Below are 15,187 nucleotides of genomic sequence, written 5' to 3'. Positions count from 1 at the left end.
GGAAAGTGTGCTACAAAAATTTGACTTTTGGATCAACGAAATCTTTGTTCAGTTGATACCAATGTTAAAACACATTTGACTGTCGCTTATTCTGAAACATTTTGTTTTAAACAAATATAAATAAAATAAATAAGTAAAAATATAATATTTGTTTTCTATACCCATGTATACAAATGATTTAAAAAACTATACAAAGAAATGAAATTTAAGCATTTTAGTTCCAAACTGCATATAATACATGCATATATTAAACTATAATTTGAAATAAATCTTGGTATTCAAGTAAAAATTATTGTTGATGATAATTTAGTTATATTCTCAATACTTTATTTAAATTATATTTATTTCTATGAACCTATGAAACAACGTATTCTATTAACGTTGATGATTAAATTGCTTAGATTTCATATATTTTGTATTGATGGACAAAAGCTTTTTTAAAAAAAATCAGGTTTATAAAAACCGACCAACCAGAACCCTACTCACAGGTATTTTTTCATAACATGTTTCCTACCTTCTTCTGAACTTTGTGAATGAAAAATGTGCGAAATTTCTCAAAGAATTAGATTGTCGTCAATAAAGTGCCACTAAATTGGGTAGATCTCAAAAATTTTGCTTTTTAATTTTTATGTTTTCAAATACGGTCTCCAGTGGTGGACCTATAATTCTAAAAATAATTTCCACTTGTTTTTTTCTGTGCCATTTTTGTTAATTTTTTTTTTCTTTAAAGCTCTAATATAATCCATTCCTCAGATATGGCTGATGGTCGATCTTAGATGTCCTGCCAGAGCAATACAATGTCTGCCCAACGTTTGATGATACAACACTTAAAGCAGACGTATAATTAAATAAGATCAAACAGGCATAAATGCCTAGTATCAATCTTTTGACTATACACTAAAATTCATGTTACTTTATTATTGAACTCCTAAAACAATACATTATTTTTAAAACTTGGAAACAAAAAGTTTTTAAATGATAAATAAACGAAATATTTTCTCGTTACCATGGTTGCCTCCTGGACAATACCTAAGCTTTCATATTTCGTTAATAAACAGTCCATTTCTATCTCGTTTGCTTTTCCATGAGCATTATTTTAAATTTTCTGAATATAATCCTTGATTAGAATATATTTAACTAATATGGAACCAATATACCAAAAACAAATATTTCCATTTCTTGCTATTCTATTCATTCATGCATTTTTGTTTTTAGGAACTTGGGTTGTTCGTTATCCTGGTGAGTAAAAGTCAACATCTCTCTTTCCAAATATCATTCAACTTCAAGTAGAACTGAGTTAAACTATCTTTACCTTCATCATTCATTTCATTCATACAGTTCTCAAATTACAAAGAGCTGCTCTAACATATAATATTTCCACACAATCCATATTACCTTTTGGGGAAGGGAGAGCTTAGATATGCTGATAAGTTGGCATGTTTCTGAAAAAACTTATTTCTATCTATAGTGATGAATTCAATAAAGAAACACTTTTTCATTCATGAGATTTTCATTGTGTTTATTTGATAATTTCTTGTTGCAATGTTGCAAGTTTGCTATAATATTATTTTGAATCGAAAAACTTTCATGAAGGCTGAAACAAATAATTCCACATTTGTTTACGGGTGCAATTTACTTAGGAATTTATGTAACAACTATGTTTTTAGAAAATCATCAATTGATTTTAAAGGATAAGTGAATCTTCCAATGTGACTTCTTTCTCTCTCAAAATTGAATCCGCTTCCGGGGATGTGCCATGACTCCATTCAAGCTATAAAAAGTATTACGTTCAAGATATTGAGAGCTATCCCTATAGAGAATTATAACGACTAGATAGAAAATTGAATAAAGTATTGGAATGTTTGTGTTGTTCGAAGTGATTCTATTTCGGAGGCGATTTATATTGAAATACATGAAAATGTTGTTTTCTTTTGGTCAGTTTAGGTACAAATTGAATCACACGTATCTCAATTTGATTATGACAAAAGTTACCTGCTATTATTTACTGACATTAACGTTGTCTCCAAAACAACCATCGGCCACCAAAAAATGATTCCTGCCTTTGATGTACTAAAAGAGTATAGAAAGTACTTATTATTCCTGGAAAAATACTTGGGTTTTCATTGGCACATTCCTGGAAAACTGAAAATGTGTTTTTCTTTGTAATTAATGGATTTCGCCGCTATTTTCTGATTCCTGTTATGTTCATAGAACGATAGAATAATCCAGATATTTTTCCAAAAAGCCTTTTTGGAAACCTCAAAAACAAATATTAAAAACTATGCGACCTTTACTACGAATGTCGAAAAAATTTTTATGATAAAATCTATATTGAATATACTGTTTACACTATTCACAATTACATTATCTGACGCGCGTTTCGATAACCAAGTTATCGTCTTCAGAGTAAGTAGACATGATTTTCCAAGTAAATCGTACTTTTTATCTGACAATACATTTTTATAATTGGAAAAGCTTCTCCCAGTATCTACTGGAGCATATTTAAAGTGCCTTAAATCGGAAAATTCTAAACCTACATCAATTTCAAAGTTTCCATCCAAAATTCCTTTAATTGTCTCGAGGGTTTTTCATTTTGTAGATAAGCAATTTCATTTGAAATATTTGATTCAATTCTTTTATAATTTCAGCGGATTCTATTAACATTTTCTGTTTTTCTGAATAAATTGTAGTTTTTATTACAAAACTGTAATGCAATCTGATACAGGTTAGTGGATTTTCTAATGAAGAAATTCCTTAACTGTCCCGAACTGTTCAACATAAAAGATTGAAACTTTCAATCAAGTTCATCACTTAGTCAACTCTGGTTTGGGGGGTAGAGGTACATTATTTAATCTTTCTCTATTACATGAAATAAATTTGGATGAATTATTTTGAGTTGTTACCCAGGTATAACCATTTAAGGGACGGTATCTGATAATCAGATCAGATACTGATCAGTAGGAACTACGTTGAGTGCAAAATAAATAATGAAACATTCAACAGATATTAAAATACTCAGATGGACAATTTATTCTAACTGTTGGCATGCTATTAAAATTAAGTAAATAATATTCAATAGGTTTGTCTTCCTGCATATTAACAAATTTATAAATAATGCCCACAAGAATCGTTAATTTGGTTCACAATAAAATAATTTGTAATGGGAAAGTTTCGCAAACCATACCGTTATAAGTTGTATTAGGACAACCTTATTTCCTCATTCCTCATTTAAAAATTTAGCCATTTCGATACAAATTTTTCCAAATATGCATTATTTGCATGCAATATTTAGTGTAGAATTCGCTCCTTACTAATAACTGTACTATCAATATTCACATTACGTAATGTTTCTAAAGATTGACGTTTTTCATAAATTAAAATATTTTCTGTTTCTAGTCTAAACCTTATGAATACAGCGTGTTTTATATGGCATTTTTACAACCGAAGGGTGGTAAGTTAACTTACAACCCGTCGTCAAAGGAAATAGATATGTTTTTGGTAATTGTTACTTACTTCTCTACATAATTGAGAAATTATCTTCTCACTTAATAACACTTCTCGACTCAGAAGACACAAAAACCAGAGCGGAGACAAAAATAGCACACCAAAGAATGTCATAAAAGAGAGCGCCCTCCACTTTGTTTTTGGTATTTATATCTTTTCTGATTCCCGCCAGTTATCGTCTCATTTTTTATAAATTTTTTATATATGACTCAATCTTAAAATAGAAATATTTTTGATTCACTATCTATCTCAAGAGTTAACATATACAATTACATGATTAGTCCATATTCTAAATGTTCATTTAATCCACAATTTATAAATTTAACCGATTTATTTTTATCATATTTTTCTACGTCCGTATAATATTCACGTTTCTATTGCAGGCTCTAGACGATAATTATCTCGTGCATAAGGTATGACAGCAAAACATTTTAATGTAAGCTTAGATATTATTTGTAACATCTTTCAGATTGCTTTAATATTCGGAATCGCAAGAGCTCTGCGGAGGGAGGAATTACATAAAATGAAATGTAACGTTATTAATAATACCGAAAAAGAATTAATTTTCACAGTACCTGATACAAAAACTCATGTTCAACGTCGATTTACTGTTATTGGTGAATTATCTGAAAATGGATTAAACTTGACAAACATTTATAAAAAATATAAAAACCAATGACCCACAAATGTCAAAACAGATTATTTCTTTTTGCAGTATAGAAATGGAAAATGCAAAACCCAAGCTGTAGGTATTCAATACCTTTCCAAAAAATTCCTTCGCTTATAGCAACATATTTGAATTTACCTCATCCAAAAAACTACACTAGGCATCCATTTCGACGGTGGGTGGTGGGTATCCAACACAGTTGCGGATGATTACGTAGTCGACTCAATAAAAAACAAAATTCATTCCGCAGTGAACATTCTAACGAGACATTTCAAGCAACATTGTAAATGTTCACGATCCTATCAACAATCCAATAAGTACTACTAATACAACTATAGACGATTCTATTTCTTTGATCTCGATAAATATTGCCAGTTCAAGTAATGTAATTTCTTCTTCATGTCAAATTAATAATGCTCACAGTTGTACTTTTAATATTACTATTATAAAATAAAAATTGATAAAAGTTTTGTCGAATTTTTTTAAAACTATGGACGTAGAAAAATTTTGTATGAAACTCGTGAGTGGAATAACTTTTTATTCACTCATAAGAATTGCCGCACGAGCCTTCGGCTTGTTCACTTGTTGCATAAATAACTATTTTACAACCTAAATTCTGAATTTACCCTATGTAACCCTGTTTATTTATATGTTTTTACATTAAACTTTTTAATAAATTCACTTCAACTATTTGCTTTGAAATTTTGAACTAAAGTCTTATTCTATAACAAAATCTATTCTGACAGGTTGTTAAAGATAGGACAAGGCCAATTCCTGTTGTCAGGTTATGTTAATTCACATTAGACTTTGAAAATTATTTTTTTCATAAAGCGTATAATAATATTAATATCATTTTTGGCACCATAACTCCTAGAAACAACCTATTCTTTTACTAGTAAAATAATGAACGTTCATTTTTGTACTAGTATCAAAATAATGAGAAACGATAGCAATTTCTTACTATGGGCGTTGTAACCAAGTAAGCACGAACTGTCATTTAATTTTTATTTAATTTGATGTTTGTCAGTTTTGAAAAGCGTATTGTAAAAATGTTTCCAGAAGGAGAATTTCAATGCACTCCTCCGCTTAAACAAAAAATACTTGAATAATCTTATTATGTATACTGGTGAATATTTATATATATTTTTCGTCAAAGTTTTTCTTTTATAATGAAATTATTGATATTTATAAAGTAAATACATTTTATCTAAAAAAATACAGTTAATCCATCTATTTCAATAACTTATATCATTACAAAACATATATTTATTATCATCAAGCTCTCTTCTCTATATAAAACTACCAAAAAAACATTCCTACCATATTTCGTCCTTTCCCAGCGTCTGCTCAAGTATCGGAATATCCTTTTTAAATAGCACTCTTTTGTTTATCTCTCTTGATCTCAGTCTGTTATCCCTCTCTTCGCACACAGTTGCACATTTTAAACCTACTTTAACATATTTTTTCATGTACATGCATAGACGTACCGGGTGAGCAACTCAGAAAGGCACGGGCATATTTTAGGAACGGTTTATATCTTAAATCTTCAGGAATAAAAAAATATTACATGAATATAATTTTTGAAATTCTAGGTCCGCATATTTGAAAATATAAAATTGAAGAAGTTAATTTTTTTAGAATTCACTCAATCAGTCGACGGAAGTTTTTTTACATACATTTAAAAATCTGTAAAGGATTTTTAGAGCCTCGCAAAGGAAGTTAGCGAATGAATTTGGCCAATCAGTAATCTTCATTCCACAAGTTTTAATCTACCTCTTCAAAAAATGCCTGTTATGTTCGGCCGATTTCTTACTAAGCAGATAATATTACCAACAATGAGATCAACTCATTTTGTGAATAGATGAGGCTGTTTCATAGTAATGGTAGGTAAATCGCCTTAATATGCACTAGTGGCCCGAAACTAACCGCCGTTAAATTAGGGTTATTGGTAATTGGTCAATTTTTTTTAATGAGACTGTTAATAGAGAAAGATATTTAGATTTTCTAGGAAAAGAATTGCCACTCCTTTTAGAAGACATACCTTTAGCCATTCGTCGTGGTATGCTCTCATAAAATGATGGTTGCCCGGCATGTTATATGTTCGGCATTTTTGGATCAAACATACCCTGATAGAAAGATAGATAGAACGTGGAAGCTTATTTATATGGCCACCCAGATCTCCAGACTCAATTTGCTGAGAGCTAAATAAATAGATACACAAGATATGCTTTGATTAAAAGGCAACACTACAGGCAATAGTATTTCAATGGCAGAAATTGAAACTGCAGTCGTATCCAGCAACTAATTTCATGTACAGAAGATGATGGACGACATTATGAACATCTAGGGCGCTACTAATTACGTAGTTAGTTATCTAAGTTTTCAATTGTTTGTTACATGGTTTGTTTTCATTGTTAATAATATTAGCTATAGATTAAGATAATGCAAACAAGTGGCAACAAAAAGATTATTATAAGAACAGTTTCAATTACTGCCAATATTGAGACTTTCAATCCTGAATAAATTTTCAATTACCTTTTGAGCGAGAGGACGTTTGAAGAAAAATTCTCTCTATATACTCTTTTCAAGTTATCTCGGGACAGAAGAAAGATATCTTCATCCAGTTTTCTTTGTTTTAATGTTTATTCAGTATTCTTCTATTTTTTCAAGAAAAACCGCAATTTCTGTATATATGAAATAACGCCCTCAATCGTTTACGAAAATACTAACAATTTATATATTATTGTATTGCTGAACAGAAGCTATTCCAAAGAAAGTTTATGAAAGTCGGAACTGGACTTAAGGCATGTTTTCATAACAAGGTTCCCACTTATGCGAAGCGATGAACTAAACCGTGTAATGAAAGATGTGCAGGATTTGTTCAAAAACTCGATTATCTTATATAAATTCTGCTTCTTTAATTTTATAATTTCAAATAGTTTGCCTAGTGGTTCACCTAAAGTTCCTATAATAATTTCCACTCGTTTCTCGGGGCTACTTTTGTTATAATTTTTCCACTGAACCTGTGATATAATCCGTCCCTGAGATATTGCTGCCTTTCTGAGTCGCTCACCCGATACATATCTGCCTATGAAACTGCAGGTTCCCCCAATAAAGCCACCAAATCTTCATGAATTAACGTTAGGGTTAAAGCTTTGAAACGTAGATGTTTATCCACTACGCTATTATAATGGTAATAAAAAAATAGTAATAGTATTAACTGTAAACGTTTTGATATCCTCAATCTGTAAATTATACGTGACTGAGTAACAAAGATTCAAACTTTCACATTTACATTAATAAAATATATTTTAATAATGTTATATTGGATTTTTATCATTCTACTGTTACGAACAAGTCCACGATATGGGCCCTGGAGCCGGTTCTATCCGCTTTTGATGGAATTCTAAAATTCGAAGGCGTGGTACGTTACATATATGTTTGATATATCTGGAATTCGTTCGATATTTGTTTTTATATAAGTTGTTATCACAGCAAGCGATTTGTTTACATTGTTTCTTTTGAACTAATTTCTAGGAATGTCTATTTATTAATTTGTTTTGTTTCTTCATTTTTTAGAATTTTTCGTTTGGATATATAAACGAGTATAATTTAAATAAATTATATAAGTTAATTAAGTATTGGTTATAAGTTAATTATTATAACTTAGTTAATCGTGGAGTAAATTGTTTGAATAAATTAAGAACGTAAGTGACAGTCTTTATAAATTCACCTCACGAATAGAAAGAGCATAAATAAATAATAAAGACATTACACTACTTTCATTTTTCCAATGTTTGAAACATGTTTGGACGTAACGGTACAATGATATAACGAAGTTCAAAAGTAGGATAAAATTCGGCAACACTGTGATGAAGAAATATTGATTCTTGTGGCCCTTTTGCTCATCGCAAATACGGCTTAACTGAAGTTCCAAGTTCGGTCGTGCTGAAAATAATATCAGGGACAGTCGGTCTCTTTTTGTTACATTTTCATAATAAAACCAGTCTGTTATCGTTATCAATTTATCACTAAAGTTAATTAGTAATCATCCCTTCGAAATTTTAGAAATCAATTATTGTAATCGATAACTTGTGTCTGTCTCCTATATTCCACAGTGTTTAGTCCGGTCAAGGTTATAAAAATTTGCATAGAGAAAAAAATTAGTGAGAATTCTCAGAATAACAGTTTTACACACGGTAACTGATAATTAAAGTAAATTATTCGTAAGAATTGGGAAACTATGCTTCCTCATCTTCTTCTTCCGGAGTTCTGAATCATTATCATTATGTCATTCAATCTCTTGGATTATGACTAGCGCTTTGTGCGTCTTCAAATCCCTTTATTGGAGTGAAATACTCCCATTATTTTTTTTTGTTATAGTTTTGTGTTGGTTCTAACTTCGTTTGTCAGCTTTCTCCATTTTTTCCTGTTCCTACATGTTGCTTTTCAGTCTACTATTTATAAGATTCTGTTATAATCTTCAGTTTGGTTTATCCTGGTATTTCTTGGTCTCACTGTGCAACTTGGCCATAGAGGTATCCGTTGTGTTATCCTCCTCCTGAATATTCCTGCTATTTTTCGACTCAATTATACAGGACTAGTAGGCCCAGGAATTGTTGTGAAGTTGTTGAATGCATTTGAAGAAAAAAATATACGATGAGTTTTCATCGAATTTCAATGGAAAAATTATACAAAATTAGCAGTGAATTTTACGGTTCTAATACATTATTCAAATAATTTTTTACTAATTGATAATTGATGCTATTCAAGTATATAATTCCTTGGTTTATAATCTATTTTCATAAAAAAGAGAGTAAATAAATTCTAAAGCATTTATAATCCGTAATTTCGATCATCTACTAAATGACAAACGAGAAAACTCCTATACCTATACAAGCAGCAGAGCTGCACGACACTGAGATAAAACATGAAATATTGCGAATTAAAATTAATGAAAGTGACATTCAAAATAGATGAGCGAGAGCTGCGTAAAAGGATCTGCAGATTGATATAGAAATCGGAGAAGAAGAGCGATTACAAGATGATTTGAAAAGCGCTGTAATATGTCCTATTTTTAAAAAAGATGACAAGACCTGCTGCGAGAACTACAGGAGTTATAGCACTGATGGATGTGACCTGTAAAGTTTTGGCAAAAATAATAAGAGACAAATTGGGATCAATTCATAATCGTCGGTGAATTGAGGCTTTAGGGAGGGGCGAGGTACAACGGACCAGATTTCTACCTTAGAAAAATACAGAAGAAGTTGTATGAGGCTTTAGTATTTATAAGTGTACCAAGACAACTGGTAAGTATGGTGATATTGCTTTTGGATAGAACCAAGATCAAAGTTTTGTCTGAGAGAAGGCTATTGGAAAGTTTTTAAGTGGAAAGTATTAGTATTAGTAGCCAGATCTCTACTGAGATCAGTAAAAGTATATAGTAGATTGAAAAAAGATTCTGGGTCAGGATACATGATGAAGAGATTCAATATATGAAAGTGCAACAGCAAGGAAAGAGTCATGAGAAAACACACCTTTCAGTACGAAAAATGATGAATATAATTTTGAGAAAATTGAGTCTTCCATCTATCTAGAAATGCTGATTGGGAATATTGATGACGAGACGAGGTAGAAATTGGATAGCAAATAATTGTAGAGCAATGGGGTCCTTGAATAATATTATGAGAGTTAAAGGAATATCCAAAGCAGCAAAGATTGTACAAAATCATGATTAGGCCAATTTTACTGTATGGGTGTAAGAACTGGGTACTAACCTAGAAGAGTGCTGAAAAAATGAAAGTGTGGGAGAGGAAAGTACTCCAAAAATTACTGGGGGTCCAAAGTCCAGTATTGCCAAAAGAGCATAAATGAAAGGAGATGGAATTAGAAGAAGAAGAGGCAGGGCGAAAAAGAAATGGATGGGTGATATCAGATTTGAAAACAGTGGGAATAACTGAGTGGAGAGAAAAACAGTGACAGTAAAGGATTAACAGGTATAGGGAAGGTAATAGATGAAGGAGAATAAAACAACTTACTTACCAATTTTGAAATATATATTTTGTAAATTTATTGCATTGTAAAAATTTTATTTTGTATATGAAGCTCAAAATCCACAATTATTTTTTTATAAATGTTCTTCTGATATAAATTCATCATCTAGTACTTTCTATATTTTTTTTCAACATCAAAAACTAGTCTTTATATGAAAATGTATTGTCTTTCGATATACCGTTACTTTTATTAATAAATTTTCCATTACATTTTATAAGGAAGCTAATACTAAAACCGGATTTGATTATATATACCTCTATTGGAAATAAAATAGACAGGCGGAGAAGAAGAAAATTCACGGAGTTATGGAGATAATAAAGCAAAAGAGAATGATTTTGAGCGGTATTTACGATTTCTTTATGTTCATACGGGATTTAGTTCTCGGTGGAACATTGCGAGCGTTTTTGTTAGATTAATTTCATTTTTTCTCATAAAAAAGAGTATTGTGAATTTTGGTATCCTCCAAGTTTTCCTTCCGTTTCCGATATATTAGTTTCATTAATGCCTCACGCAGGTTCTAAATACAAGTACAGGTCCATGAATACATTATTTTTTTAATCCTCCCAGCGGAGGATTGCGGTTCAATACTTTGAAGGTCACAAAGTAATTTAAGAAAACTGAGTGCCTCACGAGCATACACAAAAATATTTGCGGTATTATACCATGAATTTAGGTGAGTTATAAAATAAGCAAAAAATTCAAACTTACCCTGGTGTTGAGCATTAGGTTTCGCCAAATAACTTTTCCATCATTTATTACACGAACTACATTACAAGAACCACAAGTGCACTGATTTCATTTGCACAAGAACCGTCAATCTGAATTTCGATAGTAGTAGAGGCATATATTTAGATGTGAAATGAATGTATCAGGTTTGTCCGAAAAATACGTATAAAAACTGTATAATAATTCAGTCTCCTTTAAAGTAATCTCATAGAGACAAGATGCACTTCTTCTAACGCCGTTTCAATGTTTAAAGTCTTCAGTTGTTTGTCTTCCACATCTCCCAAATGCCACCCGAAGCACCATTTTGCATTTCGGAAACCAGAAGAGGTCACAAGGGGCTAAATTGTTTGAATAAGGTGGTAAGTAAGCTCCGTGTCGAAAACTCATGCTGGCCAAACTTGTGACCAATATCCAAAGCACTCACCTTCTCATTTTTATCAGAATTCGATGTCGACGGGCGTTCAAGACGAGAACCTTTTTTCAATTTTTCTCAGCCTTTCCGGAATCTTTTAAATAACTTGTTCACGGTTAGCTTCTTCAGAGAATTGTCTCTATAATTTTTTTTCGAACACTCCAACAAGCAGCCGGTCACTCCTACTTAAACGCAGAGTGCCCTGCCTCGAATTGAGCGTTGATGAGATTAGCTACAGCAGCAGTACCTGCAATCTATGAAATGAGGTAATTATTCAACTTTTATACATATTTCCAGGACAATCCTCGTAGATATCGTGACTGGCGCTAACCTTCAGATGGATTTCTTACTTTACTCATAATCAGGGTTTTGGGGTTTGGGATTATGTTAACAGAATAATTGAACGTTTTTAGACGGAATGATTCATCAAAATGAAATCAAACTTTTTCAAAATATCAGGCAATAAATTCGGAAATATGAATATTGATAAATAGGGCAAATACCGCTGTCAACAGGCATATGTCATCCAATTCCTAGGGAAAATTGCACAAGCTCAAGTTTATATTTAAATTCCATTGGTAGCAGTCCATTGAACTTGTACTTATATCAAAATTTATGTTATGAGAATGGAAGTGCATGAGTTTAGTGTTTTTTTATTCAGAATCGCCACCACAAACACATTTGTGTGACAAATTCGCAGGAGTATGAAAATGATTATTCAGCCAACATATATCTTCATTTCATTATGAAATAACTATTGAGCAAAAATCGTTATGCACGCAATGATAAGTCTCTACAAGATTACAACTTGCTGCCTCGATCCCTTTCATCCGAATAGATCTCGTACGACCAATCAGTTAAGTAGTTCGGTCACTTGTTCTTATTATTTTCTATAATTATAAAGTATTTCGCTGGCAACGAGAAAAATTAGAAGATGACTCACGTGCGGGAGGTTCTATGACGGTAATTACTCCAAAAAAAACAACAATTAGCGGATGGAATTGATTTAAGCGACCGTCGCTTAAAGCAAAACAAATTAGAGCACAGAGTGCCTCGAATTCTCAGCGCAGTACAAAAGCAGTCGAGTAGTAAGAAAGTGTGAAGCAATCAATTGTAACGTGTAAAAAAACTATTGTTTATCTACGATCCGACATCTGAAGGGATTCGATAGGATGAAAGAACCTGTGTGAGAGAAAGCAAAGGTCCTAAAACAGTAGTGGGTACAATATTTTTAGTGTCCTTTTGATTGACTTCAAGGAATCAATAAACAAATGTGAACGAGCCAAGGTGCGCGTTTGCTTCAATATATTGCTCCTGTCCACACTGCTCCACTTTCCAAAGATATTGTACATGTATGTGGCTTCACAGAGAATAAATACCCACCATATAGTCCTGATCTGACTCTTCTCCATTATTTTGGTTTGCAAAGCTAAAGGCAGCGTTGAGAGGTGGAATATTTGATGAGATAAAACAGGTGGAGTACGAACATTTAATCTAAAGGTGCATCATAGTGGCATAGAAACTTCAGTCTGACGTTCTGGAAAGTGTGTGGAAATAAAGGAAAAATATAATGAAAAATCAACACAGCTTCTCTTTATTTATGATTTATCTTTCTAAGCTAGACTAAGACCTCAATGAGCGCGCTACGTATACTCAACAGTTTTCGTTTAGGTTCTAGCTGATGGGGTTACTTTGAACTCAATACCTTGAAATACAGTGTGCTCTGCTATTAAAAGTTTCATTTCAATAATTGAAATCATTGAGTCCTTTCAAGTCTATTTATTATTATGTTGTCTAGCAGTTGGATCGCTTCGACATTCACATGTTGATTAAGTCCTTTGTCTTCTGGCTAAATTATTGATAGCAGCTTCAGAGTGTTGGTTCAAGATGGACGACTCCGTGTGTCGTTTACGAAGGGGGATCCAACACATAACAAGAGATTAGAGACTAAACAACAATCAATAGCGATTTGAATCAGCTACAAAACAATTCAAGGTTGATTTTTTCAGCCAATAACATCATGGTAATTGTTATTTGGGAAATAAACGCAATAATCTACGATAACAAGATAGAATAATTGATATCAAACTAGTCTATCTTCCGAATATAATACTCGGTGATTATTTCTTGTTTACAATTGCTCTAATGATAAACTAATCGCTAGTATACACATTTTAACCTCTGCATAAACATCGAGCTAAATGTTTATAAAGGCATTAAACTATCTTAAACCTAAAAGTGTAAATTAATAATCGCTATTTTTCTCAACCATTTTAGTGAACTTCAAGGTGATTAGTGTTCAATAACCTAACCTAACGTCCAGTATCTCGCTTCAAATTCAAATACAATGTCATGTAGAAAATCCCAACAAAGCCCTGATCGTTTTTGTTATGTTTATGGTGTTGTTTTTCAACTGTTTTGTTGCAAATATCACTAAAAATTTTCTGAAAGCTTGGATCCTCAATATAAATATTTAGTCTTCGATCGGGGGGTATAAAGATTTTCTTTTTGAAAACACAGAAACTTTTAAATTTCTGTAGCACACGTGATACCCACTTTTTATCTTTGTTAGCGATAGGAAACTCAAAATAATGAATGAATGCACTTCTCAAAGAGTCTATTAGGATGGGTATTCTATTTTTTTAAAAATATAGACTAGAGTGCTTTTCTTTTCAACTATTTTTTATCCTGTTTTATCGAGAAGTTTTGTTGCAAATACTCAAAAAAAAATTCTCTGAAAATTTGTACCCTCAATATTTTCTCTTTAAAAAACACAGAAACTCTGACTTTTTATTTTTAGATTTCTATAATTCAGTATCATTTCATAGCATCGACCATGTGCGGGTTTGTTTCAGAATTGATTGCTTTACAAAAGTGTCCAATGCGATCAAGCCGTAACTTGAACCAGCGAGGTTTTACAGGCCTCAAACTACTTGATTTTTCCATTAAATTCGCGTTTTTCCGTATTTTTACCGTCAAGACAAGAGCTACAGAATATAAGCAACAAGCTTGAATTTTTGTTCAAAAAAGGTCCTTAGCCCCAAGTTGCAAAAATCAATATTTCAGGATATATTTGATGATAAAGTTTTTGTAATTTCAAATATTCTCATCTCATATTTATTATCCATCACTTTTATTTTCAAAATTTAACGGTAAAAAACATAAATAGTCGAAAATTTGTTGATATCTATTGTAAAAAAGGTTTTAGATTTATGGGTAAATTGACAAGTTAAAATTTTTTATAGTTTATGAGGTATTAGCTAAATTAAAATATATAATGAGATAAAAAGGGTTGCTACCTATAGGTGTGTAATTGCTTATTAATGGAATCTTTATATTCGACATATTTTCTCATTAAAAAAAGAAATTAGTTGAAAAAGTAATGATGGATAATAAAAAAAATATTTTTTTATAATTTGACGAGATTTTGAATATAAACTACAGAAATTTTATCATTAAATTTCTTCGGAAAGATACTCAGTGCGAAAAAACGCGATTTTAATGAAAAATCAAGTTTAGAGACCTGTTTTACCTCGCCGGTTCGAGTTCGGTTTGGCCGCAATGCACACAAGTCAATTCTGAAAAAAAATCGCCCATGCTTGATCCAATGTTTTGAAATGCCACTGAGCCATCGAAATATAAAAATAAAAAATCCGATTTTCTGTGTTTTTTAAGGGGAAATCCTTACATCCATCGGTAGAGTACCTAACATTAAGGGCACACATTTTCAGATTTTTTTTGGGTACTTTCAACACAATTTTACGATATAATAGAAAAAAAAAAATAAAAAAAACACTATATTTTAAAAGACGAGAATATATATC

General features: G+C 31.6%; 1 protein-coding gene across 4 annotated transcripts in view; it reads left to right on the top strand.

The window, feature by feature from the left end:
• The window catches only part of LOC130897369 (tolloid-like protein 2), a 246,522-nt gene that overhangs the window by 126,462 nt on the left and 104,873 nt on the right, over positions 1-15,187 (top strand). The window contains exon 4 of one of the 4 annotated variants that reach the window (XM_057806195.1): positions 1,216-1,239. The exons of the other annotated variants lie outside the window; for them this stretch is intronic. Within the exon in view, the coding sequence (XP_057662178.1) occupies positions 1,216-1,239 (24 nt within the window). The remainder of the gene's footprint in view (positions 1-1,215; positions 1,240-15,187) is intronic. 4 annotated transcript variants of the gene reach the window in all.

This window comes from Diorhabda carinulata, chromosome 8 (assembly GCF_026250575.1).
Source record: "Diorhabda carinulata isolate Delta chromosome 8, icDioCari1.1, whole genome shotgun sequence".
NCBI classification, from domain to species: Eukaryota; Metazoa; Arthropoda; class Insecta; order Coleoptera; family Chrysomelidae; genus Diorhabda; species Diorhabda carinulata.
The sequence above is the reverse complement of the archived record's forward strand: the minus strand, read 5'-3'. Positions and strand labels throughout refer to the sequence as shown.